The sequence below is a fragment of the Archocentrus centrarchus genome, chromosome 9 (assembly GCF_007364275.1).
Source record: "Archocentrus centrarchus isolate MPI-CPG fArcCen1 chromosome 9, fArcCen1, whole genome shotgun sequence".
Lineage (NCBI taxonomy): Eukaryota > Metazoa > Chordata > Actinopteri > Cichliformes > Cichlidae > Archocentrus > Archocentrus centrarchus.
In genome coordinates, this window is record NC_044354.1 from 14,957,676 (window position 1) to 14,979,938 (window position 22,263).

Sequence of the window (22,263 nt, forward strand, 5' to 3'; positions counted from 1 at the left end):
CTTTCCTTATCTGTGTCAGATCTATAAAATGTTCTGATTAATTGTGTTTGTTTGGGGTTTTTTTTATTACTGTTACACGGTGGAACTAACAGAAAGACAGGAGGCAGAGCTGGAGGTAGCAGAGTGGAAGATGCTCAGGTTTTTATTGGGAGTGAACAGAATAAACATGATCAGAAATGAGTACATCAGTCAGCTTGGGTTGAGATGTTAAGAGACGTAGTTAGAGGCAAGGCTAAGATGGTTTGGACACGTGCAGCAGTGAATTTGTGGATATATTGGACAAAGGATGCCGAATATGGAGCTGCCAGGGAGGAGGAAAAGAGGAAGAACACAGAGAAGATTCATGGATGTAGTCAAGGAGGATATAAAGAGGTTTGGTGTGACAGAAGAAAAATATAATCAAAGCCTATGCTCAGAAAAAAAAAAAAAGAAACGAAAAAAAGACCCATACATTTAAATTGGCATGACCTCACTCGGTCACTTGAAGGTTAAGGAAATAAAAATCCAGCCCCAGCAGCTCAGCAATGCAACTAACTCCTGATTCAGATGATATGCTTCACTTAGCAGAAAAATGTAGGCAGGCAAGTGTTTTTTTTTTTTAAACATTACGCTACTGATTTTAAGCAGTGAGCTCTCGTCTCAGCAGGAAGCAAAGACCATACATGGCCAGATTAACCTACAAGGCATAGATAAACTGTCGACCTTTGTTGAACCTGCCTTCTCTCTGTTTATTATGACTTGTCTCAGTCACTTGCAAGTTAAGGAAATATATGGTGTGTAATGTGCACAAAAATCCATCCCTAAAGATCCAACCAGCCCCCAGCAGCTCAGCAATGCAGCTAACTCCTGATTCAAATGATATGCTTCTCTGTATTCTCCACGCACTCTGCACCCTGTTGCCTTTAAGCACGCTTCAAACGCAGTTAACAGACTACTCTTGATGCTTAATATAGTTTTCTACACAACTAACAAAACTGTGAAAAAGGTGTTAAAATAATGTTTTATACAAGGCCTAAAAGACCCTGCCCGAAGTTCAAGTAATAGTAGAGGCAATGCCTTAAACTGATAAAATGTTGCCATTAGTGAAATGTTGAAAGAAAGAAATGTAAGTCGGAAAACTACAGATGTTTCAGTGTTTAAATACTGTCACATATATTTAAAAAAAAAAACAGCAAGAAAATTTTGCAAGACATCTAGAAAACATAGGGAAGGTGTTTAATATCAGCCGCGTGTTGGAAAAATGATGATAGGATGAACTCATTAAGCATTTATATATAATAATCATTATATTAATCTGTCTTCCAATGCATTAACCTCTCTCGACCACTGGGTGGTGTTTATTCGCTGATGCAGTTACAAGTAGGCGAAGAAGAAGAAGCTCCTCCCACTCAAGATGGCGATCTAGAGGTTTGGGTCCATGCTCGTTTTGTTGACATTTATTTCAAACCAATTTTACGCGTTATTAGTGGAATTACGGTTTCTGCAGCTATGTCGAGACTCATCATTAAAAACCTCCCTAACGGGGTAAGTAAGCAGCCCGCTCGCATATGAACAGACCGTAAGAGTAACCTCAGTTTGATGCCACCTGAACTTAACTGAATTCTGTGTGCAGATGAAGGAGGAGAGGTTCAAGTCGATGTTTGCTGCCTTTGGCACTGTGACAGACTGCTCTCTGAAGTTTACCAAAGATGGCAAGTTCCGCAAGTTCGGCTTCGTCGGCTTTAAATCCGAGGAGGACGCAAACAGAGCCCTGAAGCATTTCAATAAGAGCTTCGTGGACACGTCCAGAGTGACGGTATGACCTCAAACCGTGGCTCCACCGCACACACAGTCTGTGCACAGGGTTAACGGTTTGTCTGTCCTTTTTTCTAGGTGGAGATGTGTAAAGCATTTGGAGACCCCACTAAGGCAAAAGCCTGGAGTAAACACACTCAGAGCTCAGGGCAGGTCAAACCCTCTGCTCCGGCTGACACTGATGGCAAAAAGGTAGGAAACACCTGAAGACGGGAAATAACAGGATTTGAAACTGGTACTTTGTAATTACTCAGGTCGTACTTGGTGATAAACAGCATTTAAAGTTATATTATGTTGGGTTAACTGAGAATAATATAAATAGTATTTTATGGAATTTGTGTTAACTCTAATAACATACTGTGTGTGTGTGTGTGTGTGTGTGTGTGTGTGTGTGTGTGTGCGCGCGTCTGTCTGTTTTGAAATTTAGAAGAAGCAGAAAAAGGAATCCAGGAGTGTTCTGGGAAATGTGAGTAAATAAGAAACTTACATTTATCTGCTTTTAAATCAATATAAGATGGGTAAAGAGATGAGCACTGGACCTGTGTCCACATCTCTGTTACTATTTGGCACAGACTACCAAGTAGTATCTTATTCATTGGAAGTATGAATCAGATTAAAAATTTTTCTACATGAGTGCCAGAACGGCTCAATGGTTGAACGGGCGACCACATATGCCGCATGGTGGTGCAGACAGCACAGGTCCGAGTCCCGGCCTAGTCTCCATTTACTGCTTGTCTTCCCCCATCTCTCCTCCTGCTTTCCTGTCTGTCTCCACTGCAAAACTATTTAAAAAATTAATTAAAAAAAAATTTGTCTACATGAACATCATCCACCCACTCATTTTCTTCTGGTTATCCTGGTCAGGGTCGTGGGGGGCTGGAGCCTGTTTCAGCTGTCATAGGGCGAGAGGCAGGATACACCCTGGACAGGTCGCCAATCTGTCACAGGGCTAACACAGCAAGATAGACAACCATTCACACTCACATTCACACATATGGACAATTTAGAATCACCGATTAACCTAACCCCACTAAGTACATGTCTTTGGACTGTGGGAAGAAATCGGAGTACCTGGAGAAAACCTAAGCAAACATGGAGAGAACATGAAAACTCCACACAGAAAAGGTGGATTTGAACCCAAGACCTTCTTGCTGTGAGGCAGTAGTGCCAACCACTGTGCCAACATATTGCCCGTACATGAACATCAGTGATTTAAATATGTCTGTATGCTCACCAGATACTTCATTTGCTACACCATGCTAGTAAAGAGTTGGGCCCCATTTGTCTTCAGAACTGCGTTAATTCTTTTTGGCATAGATTCAACAGGGTACTGCAAACATTACTCAGAGATTTTGGTCCATATTTGTTCCTGCCACTAAATTAAAAAAAAAAAAATTGCCATCTGTGACTCGAAATTTTGAGGGTTTTTTCTCGAAATCTTGACTTAGTAACTATCTTGACCCTGTCTGCATGCCTAAATGTTCGTGCCTTGTGATTAGCTAATTAAATATTTGCATTAACGAGCAGTTGAACAGGTGTACTTAATGAAGTGGCCATGAGTGTACAATATATTAAAATTTTTTTTGAATACCTTGTCAATTTCTGTATAATATAACATTTAATCTTTGGATATCATTTTATTACCTCCTTTCAGCTGGAAGAGGAATCAGACTTTAAGGAGTTTCTGTCAGTGCATCAGAATCGAAGCCAAGTCCCAACCTGGGCAAACGACACTGCGCAGGAAGCAGCCGATCCCGACAGTAGACAGAAGAAGACTCAGAGCAAGAAGAAGCTAGCTTCAGATGATTACCTCAACTTTGACTCAGACCAGTCAGAGGATGAGGATGAGCAAGAAGAATATGATGACAGTGAAGATGAAGATGATGGTTGGTAGTGGTTGTTCCCTCTTGGTGTATGTAGTAGATGAGCAGTGTGTATAAATTTTTGGGTTACATCATCATAAAATACTAAAATTGTTATTCTACACAGAAATCTTTATCTGAAATAAACCATATGCACACACTCACAAAAAAATTGGATTAAAAATTATTAGAAAATATTTAGCCAGGTGGAGTGAATGATTTTTAATTGATTGCTATGCTGTTGCTTTCAGATGCCACTAAAGAAGCACTGAAGTCTGGGTTATCAGATATGGACTACCTGCGGTCAAAGGTGGCACAAACAGCAGACATGGGGGAGGATGACGAGAACAAAGATGGTGACGAGGAAGAGGAGGATGATGGTCCTTTACTGCACACAGACAGTGCCTATGAGAGTGGAGACAGGGAAAACATCTCAAAGGTCAAATCTTCAGTGTCCTCTGAGGAGAAGAAGCAGAGCAAAATGAAGAAAACTGCCAAGCAGGAGGTGACTGTTCTGTCAGAGTTTATCTTTTAACCTTTAACATTCAGTGAGGCACATTATTTGTTCTCACTTTCTACCTGTTTACACCCAACCGTGTCTATTTACTGCAGACCGAACCAATGACAGAGTTCACAGTGAAGCTGAGGGGAGTCCCATTCACTGTTAAAGAAGTAAGCAGAAACTTCTACAATTCAGCATTGAAATATTCAGCATATCTTATTTTCTAAATCTGTGACACTAATATTTTGTTTTCTGTAATTCCAATAGAAACAAATTCGAGAGTTCATGACCCCGCTGAAGCCTGCAGCAGTCCGGATTGGGAAGAATGAAAGTGGAAATAGAACAGGTCTGTAAATGAAAGTATTTAATGTTTCTCAACATCAAATGTCTCACCCACGTGTACTGTATGCAGTGCTCTGAAAAAGTATTTGCCCCCTTCCTGATTTCTTGTGTTTCAGATGATCAAACAATTTTTAATATTGGACAAAAATAAACTTGAGTAAGCACAAAATGCAGTTTTTAAATGAAGTTATCCAAACCTACCTGACCCTCTGTGAGAAAGTAACTGCCCCCATTTGTTAAATCATGAATCACCTGTGATTAACCACATTTTTTTTGAAAGTTAAATTCAATTTCCCAGTCCTGATTACTGCCAGACCTGTTGAATCAAGAAATCACTTAATAGAACCTGTCTGACAAAGTGAAGTATGCTAAAAGAGCTCAAAAAGCACCACAAAGTCACTGACATTTGTCAGTCTGGAAAGGGTTACAAAGCCATATCTAAGGCTTTGAGACTCCAGTAAATCACTGTGAGAGCCACAAATGGAGAAAACTTGGAACAGTGGTGAGCCTTCCCAGGAGTGGCCGGGCTACCAAAATTACCCTAAGAGCACATCGACGACTCATCCAGGAGGTCACAAAAGAAACTTGAACAAGATCTAAAGAACTGCAGGCCTCACTTGTCTCAGTTAAGGTCAGAGTTCATGATTTAACAAAAAGAAAGAGACTGAGGAAAAATGGCATCCATGACCATAAAGAACACAAAGGCTCATCTCACATTTGCCAAAAAACATCTTAATGATTCCCAAGACTTTTGGGGGGAAAAAGTTGAACTGTTTGGAAAGTTCGAGTCCCGTTACATCTGGAGTCAAACTAACACAGCATTTCATGAAAAGAACATCATACCAACAGTCAAACTTGGTGGTGGTAGTGTGATGGTCTGGGGCTACTTTGCTGCCTCAGGACCTAGATGACTTGCTGCAACCATGGAACCATGAATTCTGCTCTCTACCAGTGGCCTCATCAAAGTCCAGACTTAAATCTGATCGAGATGCTTTGACGTGACCTTAAACAGGCCGTACATGCTGGAAAACTCTCCACTTTTGCTGCATTAAACCAATTCTGCAAAGAAGAGAAGAGTGAGCAAAAATTCCTCCACAGCGATGTGAAAGACTCATTGCCGGTTATCACAAACACTTGATTGCAGTCCTTGCTGCCAAAGGTGGCACAACCAGGTATTAAGTTTAGGGGGCAATTACTTTTTCACACAGGGCCAGAAAGGTTTGGATACATTTTTTTTTTTTTTCCTTAAATTAAATCTTCATTTTAAAAACTGCAGTTTGTATTTCCTCAGGTTATCTTGATCTAATATTAAAATTTCTTTGATGACCCAAAACATGTAAAAGTGACACACATCCTAAAAAATGAGCAATCAGGAAGGGGCAAATACTATATTATACTACTGTATGCGGGTATAGAATGTAAACAGGCCAGTACATCTAAACCAGTGTGCTTTTCTTTTTTTAGGTTATGTATACGTGGACTTGCATTCTAAGGAAGAAGTGGAAAAGGCCTTGAAGAAAAACAAAGATTATATAGGTGAAATTATTATGACTTACTATCTTATTTCTGTACATAATATTTGTCTGTGTATTCGTATGAATGAGGTATTACAGGGTGTAAAATCAATGTTTAAAATATGAGTGAAAACAAGTGCAATGATATGCCAAACATTTAAAGCCAACATTTAATTGAAAAACAAAAATAGCCAAAGACATTTATACATTTATTTCTCATCCTGCCTGTGTGTAAAAGTTGTCTCGTGCATGTGTTTTCAGGAGGGCGTTACATTGAAGTCTTTCGTGTGGATCCTTCTGCGGGAAAGAGCAAGAGAGACGGAAAGGATAAAGAAAGCGACGGAAACTTCACCAGGAAGCTCAAAGAGGATGAGGAGGAGGAAGATGTTTCCGAGTCAGGTCGACTCTTCGTCAGAAACCTTCCTTACACCTGCACAGAGGAAGACCTCAAAGAGCTGTTTAGCAAACACGGTGAATTAAAGACTCCTTCAAGACACAAAAACATTTATTACAGACCTGCGGAAAGAAATGTACTCATGTCCCAACTGTTTTATGATTATAAAATCTCTACAGGTCCTTTATCTGAGGTGCTCTTCCCTATTGACTCTCTAACCAAGAGACCTAAAGGGTTTGCCTTTGTAACCTACATGATACCAGAGAATGCTGTGACAGCTCTCGCTCAGCTAGACGGACACATATTTCAGGTATTTATCTCTGCACTTCTTTATCACTTTACATGTCCCCTCAGAATTTAGCAGTGCAGTTCAGCTGTTAAATTCATCTGACCGGAAACTTTCTTCCATTTTTAGGGCAGAATGCTTCACCTGCTTCCCTCCACTGTGAAGAAGGAAAAGCTTGACTCTGATGCTGGCGGTCCTGGCTCCTCATCTTACAAACGGCAAAAAGATGCTAAAAATAAAGCTTTAAGTTCCAGGTATACATTAGCAAACCAACCCTTGCTTCTTCTTTTCCATGCTGATTTTTTTTTTTTTCCTTCACTCATACATGAATTTTCTGCCTCTGTCTAGTTCACACAACTGGAACACCTTGTTTCTGGGTACAAGTGCAGTGGCAGATGCCATTGCTGAAAAATACAACACCACCAAAAGCCAAGTCCTGGACCACGTGAGTGACTTTATATCCAGTTTGCCGTATTTTTGCCTCATTGCATCTTTTTTTTTTTTTTTAAACAAATTTTATCAAATAGTATACAACAGGTTTAATACTTAAGTACTAATCAAAAGAAGATTAAAACAGCCCCGGAATTATTAAATGCCACATTCAGTGGTATATTGAATTTACTCGGTAAGCAAAAAATTCTTTAAACTGCAGAGAGCCACCTGGTTAAAGGGTCCCAAGTAAGCATGTATTCATGAAGCTTATCCAGTAACCTGTCTGTAACAGTCTCATAGGCAGCCAACTGTGCCAGTGTTGTTATCCATTCTCCATATGGAGGTGGGTGCTTACTCCTTCAGTGTCTCAGTAATATCTGTTCAGCTCTGGTAAAATAAAGAACAATCCATCTTTTTTCAAAGGAAGAGAAGGCAGAGTCTTGAAGTTTACGTGTTGACTCTAACATGGACAGCTTTAAGATCTTTTCTTTACGACTTCAAAAATAATCTGTTGAATATTATTTCAACACTCTCTTTAAGATCAGGAGAAGTCCAAAGTACATGTAGAATAGAAGCCTCTTATTGGGTGCTTTTTGCAAAGCATGTGGACTGAGCTTCTTTGGTCTTTGCGCTTCCCTGCAGGAATCAAAGGGAAGTGTTGCAGTGAGGATGGCTCTGGGAGAAACACAGATTGTCCAGGAGACACGACAGTTCCTATTGGACAACAATGTCAGTCTGGATTCCTTCAGTCAGGTAAGTTTGATTTACTTCAGTGCCCGTAATCCAAACACGTGAGTTAAAATTTTGAAGTTTTCAGCTTGCACCCTCTCATCCACAGGCAGCAGCAGCGAGGAGTGCAACTGTGATCTTGGTGAAGAACCTTCCAGCTGGAGTGCAGGTGTCAGAGCTCGAGGAGCTCTTCTCACCTCATGGTTCTTTGGGCCGAGTGCTGCTGCCACCTTCAGGACTCACTGCAGTCGTTGAGTTTCTGGAGCCAGCTGAAGCAAAACGAGCCTTCACAAGGCTGGCTTATAGTAAGGTGTGTGTAACTTTTCACCTGCATACAGTGTGTTTTGACTGATGGATATGGAATACTTATTAACATGCCATGTTAATTTCTAACCCAGTTTCATCATGTTCCACTGTATTTGGAGTGGGCGCCTGTCGGAGTGTTTGTGGCCAAGTCAGAACCAGGTAAAATCTCTCAAACACAACCCGACAATCTTCTTGGAGAGGGTAGTATTTTCTAGACTTGAAAGGTATAATATGTATAACCAGAAAGCACCATTACTCTTTTTTTTATCAAACTATCAGAGAAAGAGGTGGCAGAGAAAGAGGAAAAGAAGGAGAAAGAAAATGAGGAAGAAGAAGAGGAGGAGGATGAACCTGTACCAGGTTCTACACTTTTCATTAAGAATCTTAATTTCAGCACCACAGAGGAGAAGCTGCAAGAGGTAGGTACTTTAATAAATACAACTTTGTTATATTTAGTTATTAACTATTTAATCACTGACTGATGTTTATGATGGTTTATTCATTTATTGCAGACATTCTCCAAATGTGGCAAAGTCAAATCCTGCACAATATCCAAGAAAAAAGATAAAAAAGGTACTGAAAAAGTTTTCAAAAATATAATTTCCGAACATATGACTGAACAGATAATACAAATTATTCATTATTATTCAACCACAAATTATAGTTTAGTTTAGAAATGAATTTTTGTAGACTCCTACAGAACTAGATTGTTTAACTGAGGATCTGTGCTTTGAAAAGTATGTAAAATTTCTGTCACTATTCAAATACAGTTTTACAGAATGTTGGAAGCGAGCACAAACTAAAGAACAGCAGCCAACTCTACATTAAACTGTTGTCATATTTTAAGTTATCATCTGAAGCCTAATTACAGGCACGCATGCTGTTACTATTGTGCTAAACATCTTTTGTTTCTCTGCATATTCTTGTGCTTATTGTTTTGGATTCCAGGCAAACTGTTGTCAATGGGTTATGGTTTTGTCCAGTATCAAACAGCAGAAGCAGCACAGAAAGCCCTGAGGCAGCTACAGGTACCATCCCCACTTCCTCAGAGACACTCTCACAGCTTTTCTCTGTAAGCAGGTTTTTGGCTAATGTGTGATCTCGCTCTTTGAATCCTCCTCCAGCACTGTAAGGTGGATGATCACCAGTTAGAGCTGAAGATTTCAGAGAAAGCCACAAGGTGAGAAGTGAATCAGAAAGTTTTTTTTTTTTTTGGTAGTTTGTGTGGGAACATGTGGACCTCACTCCTCTTGTCACTACTTATTCATTTTTTTTTTCTTCACGTGTGCAGGACAGCTGATGTGTCACGGAAGAAGAAGCAAGCTGAGAAGAAGCAGACGGGATCCAAAATCCTTGTGCGCAATGTTCCTTTCCAAGCCACTGTCAGAGAAATCAGGGAGCTTTTCTGGTAACACGCACGCACGCTATTTTTTTTATTATTCATGCTGTTAGAGCGAGCTAAATTAATACTAACATTTCCTCCTTATATCTCATCTTCTCAGTACGTTTGGAGAGCTGAAAACTGTGCGTCTTCCAAAGAAAGCAGCTGGTTCAGGGAGTCATCGAGGTTTTGGCTTTGTTGATTTCCTCACCAAACAAGATGCTAAGGTTTGTGTGTGATTTGTGATATGAAGAAACATCAATTTCATCAATACTCAATTACTGTGGCATGTAGATATGTTGGTCTCATCATTTAGCTGCATGTCCGTCTGTGGATGTCTCCACAGCCAAATATATTATATGATTTAACAATCAAGGGCACCAATAGAGGAAATACAGAGGTTATATGCATTTTACTGATCCAAGTTCTGTGATTCACAGTTCTTTCAACAGCATATTGTGAAATAAAATGTAAAAAATTAATTGTGGGATACTTTCATATCCTTTAAAAACATGTAATGCTATTCTGAATATGAGCACCTACTGCTGTTTTGGGACATTTTTGCCAAAATGCAGGGATCAAAATGTATTTTAGTCAATTGTGGTTTCAATTATGAAGTTTTGACCTTAAAACTGATCTTGTAGCATGTTGTGAAAAGTAGAGCCAACCAATGATTTTAAGTATCATTTTCAGTTTCAGTGACCCAAAATTAGTAAAATTTGACATTTATTTTGGAAGGATTTTGGCTGTTATACTGATGACCACGTATATTCCTCTGTTTTCCCTGTAGAAAGCTTTTGCTGCACTGTGCCACAGCACCCATCTGTACGGGAGACGTCTTGTGCTGGAGTGGGCTGATGCTGAGGAAACCGTGGAGTCACTGCGACGGAAAACAGCCGAACATTTTCACGGTAAATCCACCAAACTGTCAAAGGATGGGATTAATTAAATAAAAAAAACAAGTGTGCCAATTTTTAAAAATACATCTCCTTTTATTCCATCTCAGTGGCTGCCAAAAAGCAGCGAAAAGCAGAGGTTTTGGAAGGAATTCTGGAGACGATGGAAACTGAAGGTGGTGTGGAAGACTGATGTCTGCGGTCCCTGTGACAGCATCAGCACAATCCTGAACCAAGCTCCTGTGTGAAAAGGACTATGAATAAAACATGGATCTGAATGTCTGCAGGAAAAAATTATAATGAAATTATTAACTGTTCCAATTTTCTCTGGATTCCCGTGACTTATATTTTGTACAGAATGAAACCTCAAAGAGATCTGATGGACTGTTTTATATAAAAATTGTGTACGTGTTACTTTTTGTCTCATGTCTTCTTTGTGGGAGTGACTGAAACACGAGGAAGTAAGGGGGGTCTTTTATTTTGAAAGTACACCCTTTATATAGTCAGGTGACTGGGAGGTCACATGATTTGTGTCTGTAAACATGGCGTCCAGGTGTTACGGAGGTAGAAGTTTTACTGAGATTTTATATATTTTTAAAATGCTTCTGTTTTTGTTTTGCTTGTACGCGGCTGTTCGAGCAGAAATACGAACGGCTGTTATCGACAAGCAAACGGGACAGCTGTCTGTCATAGAGGGATATCGAGAGGATTTTGTGGCTTGGGCAAACTTCACTGATGATATCGACGCATCAGGGTGAGTGTTTTTGAAGCTCAGGATGATCTTTAGCATTTGTTATCAGTTAAAATTTTAAACCTTTCCCCCTAAGGCTCTGCAGAAGAAGAAGGTCGCTGGTGAAAGGTGACTGTAGGCAAATGTCGCAATTTCTTACAGAAAGTAAGGAAAGCATTGTGCATAGCTTGTTCCCTTTATTGTTTTAATTATTCGGTTAATCGTTTAGCTTATAATGTGCAGTTCCACAGACAGTGGATGTGACTACTTCTCACAGCCAAACGTCGTAAATTGTATCCACCTAGTTCAAAAATGTAATAAAAATTTAGAAAAAGGCAAAGCAGTCATCCCTTATGAAGCTGGACCAATATGTCTGGCAGTGTTAATGGTCTGATTTATTTCCATTTTCTTTTATTGTTGACTTATTGAGCAACATTTAACTCTTGTGGTTTTATTTGTTTTGGGGAATTTCTCAAGACACAAACCCAAATTAGCAGAAGTGAAACACATCACACGAAAGGATACTTACTTTTTGTGCAAAATAAGAAGTATCACACAAAAACCAATACAAACACACAAGTTGATTAAATAGAATAGTGACATACATTACTGTGCTCTACTCACATCTTCAAGAAGGGGGACTGGAGGGTGTGCTCCAACTATCGGGATATCACACTCCTCAGCCTCCCCAGTAAGGTCTATGCCAGGGTGCTGAAAAGGAGCGTTCGTCCATTAGTCAAACCTTGGATTCAAGAGCAACAATGCAGTTTTCATCCTGGTTGTGGAATGCTGGACCAGCTCTTTATCCTCCCAAGGATAATCTGAGTGTGGGTGGGAGTTTGCACATCCATTCTACATGTGCTTTGTGGACCTGGAGAAGACAATTGACTGTATCCCACAGGGTGTCCTATAGGGATGCTGCAGGAGTGTATGGCTCATTGTTACAGGCCATCCAGTCTCTGGATGGGTGGATGGATGGACATCACTGTGCAAAAGTCATGAGCCACCCCTCATTTTACGTAGACCTTTTTTAAAGTGGTCTTGAGTAATAGTTCTTTAGGCTTTCTGATGGTCTTTCAAAGTTTTTTTTTGGACATTGGCTGCTTTTTCACTCATTTTCAGTACAGTCCTTGTACCTGCTCATTTTCAGAGAAATATTTTTGTTGTTGTTTTGCTTGTTAAGCCACTAAACACTGATCTATGAATCATTCAAGTATAAAAAAATATAACTAACTCAGAGGATGAACCAGTGTTGTATCTACACATAATAAAAAAAAACATCCCAAAGATAACATAGTTTGGAGAGAGATACAACAGTGAGTGTCTACAGCCATCTGTAAAACATGGTGGAGGCTTTGTCATGGTTTGGGGCTGCATTTCAGTGGTGTTGGAGATCTTGCCAAAATTTATGGAATTATGAATCCAGAAAAGTACCATCAGATTTTGTTCCACCATATAATACCATCTGGAAAGCATCTGACTGGTGGTGTCTTCATTTTTCCGTATAACAATGATCCCAAACACACTGCCAGTGCAGTAAAAGCATACCTGGGTAGAAAAGTACACAATGGAACACTATCAGTCATGGATTGGCCGCCCAGAACCCAGACCTCAACAGTAGAAGTGTTGAAGTGTGGGATCATCTTGACAGAGCAAAAGGCAGCCAACATCCAAAGAAGAGCTTTGAATGTCCTTCAGGGAGCCTGGAGATGTATTCCTGAAGACTGCTTAAAAAAAATGGCTCAAGATTTTTGCACAGTACTGTAAACCTCATAAATCTAACTTCTCTTGAGATAGTTTTATCTTTTTTCATGTATTCTTATGCTCTCTTCAGCTGGTCTTTCTTGGAGGTCACTACCAGCAGCCAGTACAATGACAGCATCCAAGCCTACGCTGCAGGAGCAGTTGAGGCTGCAGTAACCTCTCAGGTCAGTTTAAACCTCATTTGGTCAGAAGTTCAAATATTTTTGGTTTTGTTATTCTAATGACTTGGTGTGTATGTGTGTGTGTGTGTGTGTGTGGGGGGGGGTCTTTTTTGTTGTTTTGTTTGTTTGTTTGTTTTAGCTAATCTATAAGCACTGGATGAACACTCTGATGGGTTACTGCGAGCCCTTGATGTATGAATCTGCTTACTGCGAGCGCCTTAAATCTTACATAATAACCAATATGCAGTGGATTCAGGAGCAAATCAAGAAGAACCCAAATTCACCCTACTGGTACCAGGTACTTAATGAGCAAGACTAATAAAATATTTGTTTGAAAAGGATTTTAGAGCCCATAAATCAGATGTTTTACTGTCTGTTTTTTCATCAGGTGCATCTGACATTTCTACAGCTGAAAGGTCTGGAGGACAGCTACAATGACCAGCTATCTTTCCCAACAGGGACATTCTCCCTCAACCCATTTGGCTTCCTGTTAGTAGTTACTTCCATTTCTGTAATGCTCAAACATTTTTTTCCCCACTTTTCCTGAGATTGTGAACTTTTACTTGCTGTCTCATAAGTATTTGTGTTTAAACAGACTTTTTCAAATGGGTGGCGATCTTGAGGACCTGGAATCAGCTCTGAATAAATCCAGCCAAACTCGACCCATTGGCTCTGGCTCCTGCTCTGCATTGATTAAGCTTCTGCCTAACAATAAGGAACTGCTGGTGTCACACGACACTTGGAACACCTACCAGGCAATGCTGCGCATCATGAAGAAATACATCTTTGCCTTCAAAGTTTCGCCTCTAGGTAGTTTATTGAAGCAAGTGGATCTCTTAATTGATGCAAAGATTTTCATTGGGAGTGATCAGGAGAGACAGGATTAGAAATGAGTCTATAAGAGGGACAGGTCTGGTTGAGCAGTTTAGAGACAAAGCAAGGCAAGGCTGAGATGGTTCAAACATGTGCAGAGTAGGGGATACTGGATATATTGTACAAAGGATGCTGAATATGGAGCTGTCAGGCAGGACGAAAAGAGGGAAGACCACAGAGGAAGTTTATGGATGTAGTGAAGGAGGACATGCAGAGGGTTGGTGGGACAGAGGACAATGCTAGGGATAGGGTGAGATGGAGGAAGATTATCTGCTGTGGTGACCTCTAAAGAAAGTGGCCAAAAGGAGGAGTGTCTCCTGATTCTTTTAATGCCCTGTTGTAATGTAATGCCCTTATTTACCAGTGTTCACTGTCTTCACTCACAAACTCCATTTATTATTTATAATATTAACACCAACACAATAGCCATAATCTTTTATCCAATGACAAAACAAATATATTTCCCTAAATGTTTAACTTTAGTTTTACTTTACTTCCAGCTTAAAGCTTGAGGAGTACACTGGCACCATTTTTGATATCTTCATTTTGTGAGTAAAATTTAGTGTAACTTCATTATGTGCTCTCGTGGTTTTCAGACAATTATGTTCTTCCTGGAAGAATTCAGGCGTTCTCATCTTATCCTGGATCGATCTTCTCTGGAGATGACTTTTATATCCTAAGTAGTGGCTTGGTGAGACCTCTTTGTACTTGACATTATATAACCAGCGTAATTTAAAAAAAAAAAAAAAAGGCTGCGTGTTATTTGTTATTTTGACTATTGTTTTTCTGTCTTTAGGTTACTTTGGAAACCACCATTGGCAACAGCAACCCTGCTCTGTGGAAATATGTTCAGCCCACAGGAACAGTCATGGAGTGGCTAAGGAACATTGTTGCAAATCGACTGGCTGCTACTGGCAAGGACTGGGCAGAAATTTTCAAACAGTACAACAGTGGCACGTGAGTTTTAATCATCAAAAAGAAACTGTCCAGTTGTCCTTTTTTAAACAGCATTTCTCATAATGCAATCTGCTGACACTGCTCCAGGCCGTTCTATTTTTTGGCTTGTGTTCATAATCCCAGCCAAGTTTATGTAAGATTTTTGTTGTGTCATGTGACCATCATGTGGCTTGATGATTCAAGACAACAGAGTAAGGGCTGCTCAATTGGGGCACATTTAATTGCGTCATCAGGAGTGTTTGCTGTGAACTGCTCAGTTAGTTATGAATGTAGTGGAAATTTATATGTTAATCAAACAAAAAAAAAATGTTAAATCTTTATGCTATCTTTTGACTGTGCTTTTTAGGTATAACAACCAGTGGATGATTGTTGACTACAACCACTTCACTCCAGGAAAGACCGACATCACAGAGGGGCTCTTTGTTGTGTTGGAGCAGATTCCGTAAGTCACACCACCCAAACTTGCATCAAAATAGATAATTTATTCAGTTTTTCTACTGATAATAAGTAAGCCTATTGTAACTGAAAGTATCCCCACCCCCCACCCACCCATGTTGCAGGGGACTCGTCATTTATACTGATAAAACTCAGGAACTGCTGAAGAAAGGATACTGGGCTAGTTATAACATACCGTAAGTACTTAGTATGTAAACATTAAGGTGTGTTAATCTATACCCTAGATTATGCATGCATTATTGTTCTTTAAAAAAATTATTTTGTTCATAAATGCTAATGCTTTATAAAGGTACTACGTGGAGATATTTAATGCCAGCGGCTGCAATGAGTTGGTTGAGAAGTTTGGCTCGTGGTTTTCTCTGGACCAGAATCCTCGGGCTCAGATTTTCAGGAGAAACCAGACAGATGTCACAGATGTGGATTCCATGGTTCGTCTCATGAGGTATGGTCTGTGTTTGTATTCTCAAAATGTGCTCGATTGATTTGCAAAACACAATCTGTAACAGATTTTATAGTTTGTTTTTTATAGGCAAGGGGAAAAAAAGTCACTTAATTATGAGGTGCACTGTTCCTCCTCAGGTATAATAATTTTAAAGAAGATCCACTATCAAAGTGTGACGGCTGTAATCCACCTGAAAATGGAGAGAATGCAATCTCAGCACGTTCAGATCTGAACCCAGCTAATGGAACATATCCATTTGGCGCCTTAAAGCAGAGACCACACGGAGGAACAGACATGAAGGTTTTCATTTTCACATCTCCCTTTGCCCATGTTTTAACCCATCATGCAGATGCAAGTTTGGATTTTGTTTGCCTTAAATGAAAATGACTATAGGAGATGTTCATTGAGTTTGATCCATTGTGTGTATTTCTGTGTAGCTGACTTCCTATGAGATGTTCCGAGAGTATGGCATGCTGGCAGTGAGTGGGCCAACCTGGGACCAAGTGCCAACGTTCCAGTGGAGCACTTCCCCCTACAAAGACCTGATGCACATGGGTCACCCTGATGTCTGGACTTTCAAGCCTATAAAAGTCATCTGGACTTCTTAAGTGGCATCATAGGGTATATACAATAAGGATATTAATAAATGTAAATGGTTCGTGCTATGCTGTTTGACAAAGGGAAATGGTAAAAACAATCATCACTGCTTGTCACAAAAGTGTTGAAGTGGTACAGTAGTAGTTTTATAATAGTCTACTATTTGAATAAGAAGACTCAAGAGTTGATTGTTTTTGAGTTTTCTATTTCTAATCTAAAATTGAATTCTGATTTTCACCAATCTAATAAATATGCACATTTCTTTGGAGAAATCACCAAGTATTAATACTCACATTGATACTGATGCACTTTGTCATGTTTTGATTGTAGAATGAATCATTCTGTATTTTCTGAACTTTTTAAAAAAAAATTTTAAATAAACAATGAAGGAAACCTTTTTTTCTAAATTTATTTTTTGTGTCTGTATTTTATCATTTAAAAGCCATGCAATTTATTGTTTCCAACGGTTTAACAAAAAACACGAGAAAAAAAATGCTTGCAGTTTAGTGAAGACAATGTTCACAAAACCTGGACTGTCCACCTTTCAAACACTTACTGCATAAATAAAAGAAACGACCTGTTTGGGTGGAATAATTATGCAGAAATATTTTTACAATTCAAAAGCTTTCAACTATTGTTTTAAGGTTTCCTCCTACTGTGTCTCCCTTAAACTGCACTTTAGTGTCATGTTCTAAACTCTGTTGCAAACGTACCAAGCTAAATGTGAAAATTAATTAGCTGGTAGGGTACTTAAAACCTAACACCTCGTGCACATTAATAAACATCTAAGGCCGGTGCTAACCTGTTTCCCGGCGGTTGTAATAATAATAAAGATAATAACAATGTATCTGTTTTGTCTTTGTTATAGTCTCCCTGCATTGCGGATTTTTATGTTGTTAAGAAAATGAATTAAAAAAAAAAAACAACTCCTTTCGGTCATGTGACTTTGTGACTCGTAAACTGTCATAAACTGACAGCGGTGTCAGTTTACGACACCGCTGTCGTAAACTGACAGCGGTGTCGTGTCGTTATTTTGGTGCTGAACTTCAAACTTAAATGTCGAACTTCCGTTTTCTTATCGTTAAGAAACTATCTCGGTATATTTTACCAAAACTGGCGACGTGAACAGAGCACGTTGGTTTTGAGGTATGACTTTATCTTTCAGCCAGCTAACTAGTTAGCGTCATAACAGCAGTAACCTGTACGAGCCTTTTGTTGGGTTACACGTCTGTGCTGTTGTCTGTTTTTAGACTGTATTTAATGTCATGACTGCATCGACGTATTCTTTTTCACAAACGAGTGTAGAACTGGCTACACAGTCACATGACATACAGTATGCCCTTTCACCTTTTTCATTGTTGTCCTTGTTTTCATTATGCTGAAAACGAGGTAATTTCATGCAAAGAAATGATTAAAATACAAAATCAATCATGTTTAGAAGGATACCAGTTTTGTTAAGTAATTAGCTTCATATATGGTATTTCTTCTATGTACAGATTGTATACATCTTAATGCTCACTATGACACTACATAACTAGTGTATCCATGTAAATTTAAATTAGAAAAGTCTAACTACTAGATACAGGATGTTTTCATCTACAGTGAAAGACTTTTCTTCATGTATGTGGAATATATGGCTTGTATGCCCACACCAAACTTACTGATTGTGTGTAAATACACTACTCAAAAAAATTAAAGGAACACTTTGAAAACACATCAGTTCTCAATGGAGAAAAACAATCATGCAGAATATCTATACTGATATGGACTGGGCAATGTGTTAGGAACTAAAGCATGCCACGTCATTTAATGGAAATTAAAATGATTAACCTACAGAGGGCAGAATTCAAAGACACCACAAAAACCAAAGCGAAAAAATTATGCAGCAGGCTAGTACATTTTGCCAAAATTTCATTGCAGCAACTCAATATAGTACTCAGTGCTTGTATGGATGCCTGACAAGGTCAGGACATGCTCCTAATGAGACAATAGATCTCCCAGATGTGGACCAGGGCATCACTGAGCTCCTGGAAAATGTGAGGTGAAACCTGACAGTGTCGAAAGAAGAGAAACATGATGTCCCAGAGGTGTTCTATTAGATTTAGATCAGGCGAGTGTGTGGGCCAGTCAGTGCTATCAATTCCTTCATCCTCCAGAAATTACCTGCATGCAATGGGCCATTAATTGAGTACTTATGGTACTGGGGAGGAAAAATGTGAAATTTCTCTCTTCTGTTTACAGTTCACCACATCCCAGCTGTTTGTGGATCCTGATGATGGGTTTCTGGCAGCCGGTGACTAATCTTAGAGATTATGTGTCCCAGAATCCTCCAGGAGCGACTTTTTTCCTGTGTTTGCTCACTCTTGCTATTTCATTCATCTGCTTCAGCTCGTACAGCTACACTCACACTCTGCCTAACCCAGACATAACAAAGGTAAGGATTCATTTAAACAAGATCTATTATGCTTTTTGCTCTTTTCTGTAATATGTATACACACACACACACACACGCATGCACACACACACACATATATATTTAGTACTACTACAGTACTAAATATATATGTGTTTGATATGCATCCTACAGTAGTGGATGCATATCAAACACGGACCAAGTTTCAAATAAATAATTTCTGCTTATGTGCAGATAATCCTTGTGTGCCAAAAGCTGGGGCTGCTGGCTGCTCTAAGCCCTCTGTAGCCAAAAGTTTTTTTTCTATTTGGCTCGAATCTTCTGTTCATGAGGGGCAAGTAATCAGATGAAATTTGCCCTAAAGGTAGAGGAATTAAAATGACTGGGTTCAATTGAGGCCTGACATCAAACCAGTGTGGATTATTTTGAGCAGTGACTCATGCAAAGAAATTCAAGTTGAGTCTAAAAATTACAATATAGACCTGGAAGTGATTTATAGTGGGTTTCTTTACTAAAATGAGCTCATTTTCTACCATGCCTTCTCTGAATAGATAATAGGTGCTGGTGTGCATAGAAAACATGATACTGTGCAGGCTGTGACTGAATGTACCCATTCATTCTGTACTCTGACTGCATATAAGTCATGCACTTTATTCTTTTCATAGGACTGGAACCGTGTGTTGTCTTCCTTTTCAAGATTCCAACTATGTGTGAAAGCAAATGCAAGTTCACCTGAGCTGAGTCCCTCAGTCCACCCACCTCTAATTGAGCCAGAAGAGGACAGAAAGACTTCAGTTAACTCAATAAAGAGTCCTTCTCCTGTCACCTATTTACATCTCAAGGTTCCTCTTGCTCTTGTGACTTCCAGCTCTCCAAGTGCCTCGCTGACAGATCTCAGTCTACACACAACCTTGAGAGCCAGTCAGCTACGTATTGGGGGTTAGTTGAGTGGTTTAGGTGTGAAATTAAGTGGAAATTTTTATCACTATACATTCTAATTGTAACTATTTTTACTCCCCAGGCAATGAAATTGTTAATTTGAGACTAGAGTTTCTATCTGACAACAGTACCTATACCTGCCTCACTATAAGTGCCCCAAGTAACCTCCTGCCCAATAGTGTGTAAGTTTATCATTTTCTGTAAAGTGCATGGTTCTAAACTTAGGTACTGCTTAACTACAACTATTGCTCAGTGACCTTGTGACTTTTGTTTTTGTGTGGTTTCTATGGATATGTTATATACTTAAATGAAGCCTACCTCCGGAGTGCCCTGAATCAGAGAAAAATATTTCATCCATCTATGTGGAAGCGAGCAACCAGCCGCCTGCGGCATCACAAACTTGCTACAGTCTGCACTCCAAGAACGATCCCACTCTTACAGTTATGTTAACAGAGGTAGTGTGTTGCACATGCACAACATAGCTTGTTCAGCCACAATTCAGAGATTTTTCATCCTCATTTATTCCCTGCTCCTTTAGGAGGAACAGGGTGTGGCAGTGCAGCATCTGCTGGAGGTCAGTGTGTGTCTCCTCGGAGTTTGTTTCATGCTCTGTTTAGCTGCTTGTCAGCCACATACACTAAAACGCCGCAGCCAATGGAACGGACGGAACCAACAAAGTGTAAGTCTTCACCACCCATTTTTTACAACCTCTTTGCTGAGAAATGTGCAGACTGTTTAACCTAACTTTGCTACTTTATTTACAGGAGCCCTTGATAGACAGCTGAACAATTAACTCAGCTGATGGTTGAAAGAGAGAGATACGCCATACTACCTAAAATGACATCAAACAGAAGAAACCAGTTTGTTGGTAGAGTGCTACTGACTGTGGAAACATTTGTATAATGCTGTTTTGGAGAAAGCTCTCCTAAACTCATACCAGAGACTAAAGTCAGGCTATATCAGCCTATGTTGGATCAGTTCTGACCAATTTATCTGTCTATCACAAGTTTTGCACCATTGTGAATGTGCAATATGTAAAATCCATTTGAGAAACATGGCCATGGTAGAGAAGGAGGTATGATTCATAATATGCTTATCAAAATAAAGACAAAAACAAATGTTAAAAGAAGTTGGTGCTCAAGAAATTGCTCAAAAATCAAGAAAATTGATTTAATTTAAGTTAAAATTGCTATCATATGTGCCTTATGTTGTGTGTGTGTGTGTGTTTTTTTTAATAACGAAGTGTTAACAGGTCCTTGAGTCCTTCTGTGCATTCAAATTACCAGTGTTATAAAATGATGTTCTACAGGATTTCATGCTCCTCAGAAACAAATGACTGCAGGCAAACATGTTTTTTTGCTTTAGGAAAGCTAAAGGAATATCTTTACTTGGGCTGTTTTTCTTCACAAGTAACAAAAATGTGATTAATTTGTCAGTGTCAAATGCAGGTATTATTGTAATCACTGTACTGTATGGTAACTGTAATGACAATGATTCCTCAACCATTTAGAGAAATGTAAGCCATGAAGACCTTGTATACTGGCGGTAACAGTTCATTTAAGCTATCTCATGGAACCTCTAAAAGATTTAATATTGCCTGGGGTATAAAACAAGGATGCCTGATATCTTTTCTGTTCTTGTTAGTAATGCAGATAATGACAGTGGACATTAAAATGAATTATTTGGGGGGGGGGTAACAGTTTTTGGGAAACAGCTGAAATTGAGTCAGCTTGCTGATGACACGAGATAAACAGGAAGTCAAAAAAGTAGATTTAGGATCGGATAGGAATTTAGGATGGTTTTGCTTTTATTCCCTCTGAAGAAATGTGAGATAATAAACATAAATTGCATCCATGTTAAACACACTGTAACCTGTCTAAGAGTCACTTTATGTAAAGATGCAAAACAGGTACCCTAAACTTTGAGCCAATTGTTGAAAAAATTAAGAGGAAGTTTAACCACTGGTTGATGAGAGATTTATCTTTATTTGGCTGGGTGCACTTATCCAAAGCTGAAGGTATAGCCAGAAATGTATATGTTACATTGTCACTTGATAGCTCACAAAACGTCATTAAATAATTAGACAAAGTAATTTACAACTTTATTTGGAAAAATAAGTCCCATTAGAAAGAAGTACTTTGTAATACCAGAGATTGTGGAGGTCTTGAAATTCAAGGTTTCGGTTCTCTAAATTTGTATAAAATTACATTGATTATTAAATATTCAAAAAAATGAGTGAAGTATCTGGAATATCTTCCCCCAACAACTTGTTCAGTCCTGTTGGTGGTATCAGATTCCTTTTAAAATGATGCAACTTCTCTGTTGATTAAATCCTTATTAAAATGTCCAGCTTTCATAAGCAAGCTCTGACATTTTAGTTTACAAGCATAAATACTTAGTTTGGAAAAATAAGGACATTATAATTTAATCACACATGGTTTAATAATGGCAACCCTACAGTGGGTCAGTTGCTGAATCAAATCTGGATCCAAA

The 22,263-nt window shown here is 39.1% G+C and overlaps 3 protein-coding genes across 3 annotated transcripts; all 3 read left to right on the forward strand.

The window, feature by feature from the left end:
• The first annotated feature begins 1,393 nt into the window (after positions 1-1,393).
• rbm19 (RNA binding motif protein 19) lies at positions 1,394-10,852 on the forward strand. Its single transcript, XM_030737897.1, has 24 exons — positions 1,394-1,524; positions 1,613-1,795; positions 1,873-1,986; positions 2,222-2,260; positions 3,449-3,680; positions 3,908-4,161; positions 4,269-4,328; positions 4,426-4,504; positions 5,965-6,036; positions 6,276-6,485; positions 6,588-6,718; positions 6,824-6,948; positions 7,043-7,139; positions 7,769-7,879; positions 7,965-8,165; positions 8,254-8,320; positions 8,441-8,580; positions 8,674-8,734; positions 9,110-9,189; positions 9,286-9,341; positions 9,453-9,569; positions 9,664-9,769; positions 10,333-10,453; positions 10,549-10,852. The coding sequence occupies exons 1-24, from the start codon at positions 1,489-1,491 to the stop codon at positions 10,629-10,631; spliced, it is 2,775 nt and encodes a 924-aa protein (XP_030593757.1). The 5' UTR covers positions 1,394-1,488; the 3' UTR covers positions 10,632-10,852.
• Positions 10,853-10,966: 114 nt separating this feature from the next.
• Positions 10,967-16,826, forward strand: plbd2 (phospholipase B domain containing 2). Its single transcript, XM_030737549.1, has 12 exons — positions 10,967-11,192; positions 13,003-13,096; positions 13,233-13,391; positions 13,482-13,582; positions 13,689-13,903; positions 14,563-14,657; positions 14,763-14,923; positions 15,270-15,365; positions 15,484-15,555; positions 15,669-15,821; positions 15,959-16,121; positions 16,259-16,826. The coding sequence occupies exons 1-12, from the start codon at positions 10,981-10,983 to the stop codon at positions 16,427-16,429; spliced, it is 1,692 nt and encodes a 563-aa protein (XP_030593409.1). The 5' UTR covers positions 10,967-10,980; the 3' UTR covers positions 16,430-16,826.
• A 583-nt stretch (positions 16,827-17,409) lies between these two features.
• LOC115785977 (transmembrane protein 248) lies at positions 17,410-21,862 on the forward strand. The gene is made up of 7 exons (XM_030737944.1): positions 17,410-17,564; positions 18,660-18,852; positions 19,497-19,770; positions 19,853-19,952; positions 20,084-20,225; positions 20,309-20,449; positions 20,535-21,862. The coding sequence occupies exons 2-7, from the start codon at positions 18,691-18,693 to the stop codon at positions 20,553-20,555; spliced, it is 840 nt and encodes a 279-aa protein (XP_030593804.1). The 5' UTR covers positions 17,410-17,564; positions 18,660-18,690; the 3' UTR covers positions 20,556-21,862.
• Positions 21,863-22,263: the final 401 nt, after the last annotated feature.

Coding starts and splice junctions, on each gene's coding strand:
- rbm19 (XM_030737897.1), top strand. CDS start 1,489: ATGTCGAGACTCATCATTAAAAACCTCCCTAACGGG. Junction 4,329..4,425: donor TCCCATTCACTGTTAAAGAA/GTAAGCAGAAAC, acceptor TAATTCCAATAG/AAACAAATTCGAGAGTTCAT. Junction 6,719..6,823: donor TAGACGGACACATATTTCAG/GTATTTATCTCT, acceptor TTCCATTTTTAG/GGCAGAATGCTTCACCTGCT.
- plbd2 (XM_030737549.1), top strand. CDS start 10,981: ATGGCGTCCAGGTGTTACGGAGGTAGAAGTTTTACTGAGATTTTATAT. Junction 14,924..15,269: donor AAACAGTACAACAGTGGCAC/GTGAGTTTTAAT, acceptor TGTGCTTTTTAG/GTATAACAACCAGTGGATGA. Junction 15,822..15,958: donor TCCATGGTTCGTCTCATGAG/GTATGGTCTGTG, acceptor GTTCCTCCTCAG/GTATAATAATTTTAAAGAAG.
- LOC115785977 (XM_030737944.1), top strand. CDS start 18,691: ATGATGGGTTTCTGGCAGCCGGTGACTAATCTTAGAGATTATGTGTCC. Junction 19,771..19,852: donor CAGTCAGCTACGTATTGGGG/GTTAGTTGAGTG, acceptor TTTACTCCCCAG/GCAATGAAATTGTTAATTTG. Junction 20,450..20,534: donor ACGGACGGAACCAACAAAGT/GTAAGTCTTCAC, acceptor CTTTATTTACAG/GAGCCCTTGATAGACAGCTG.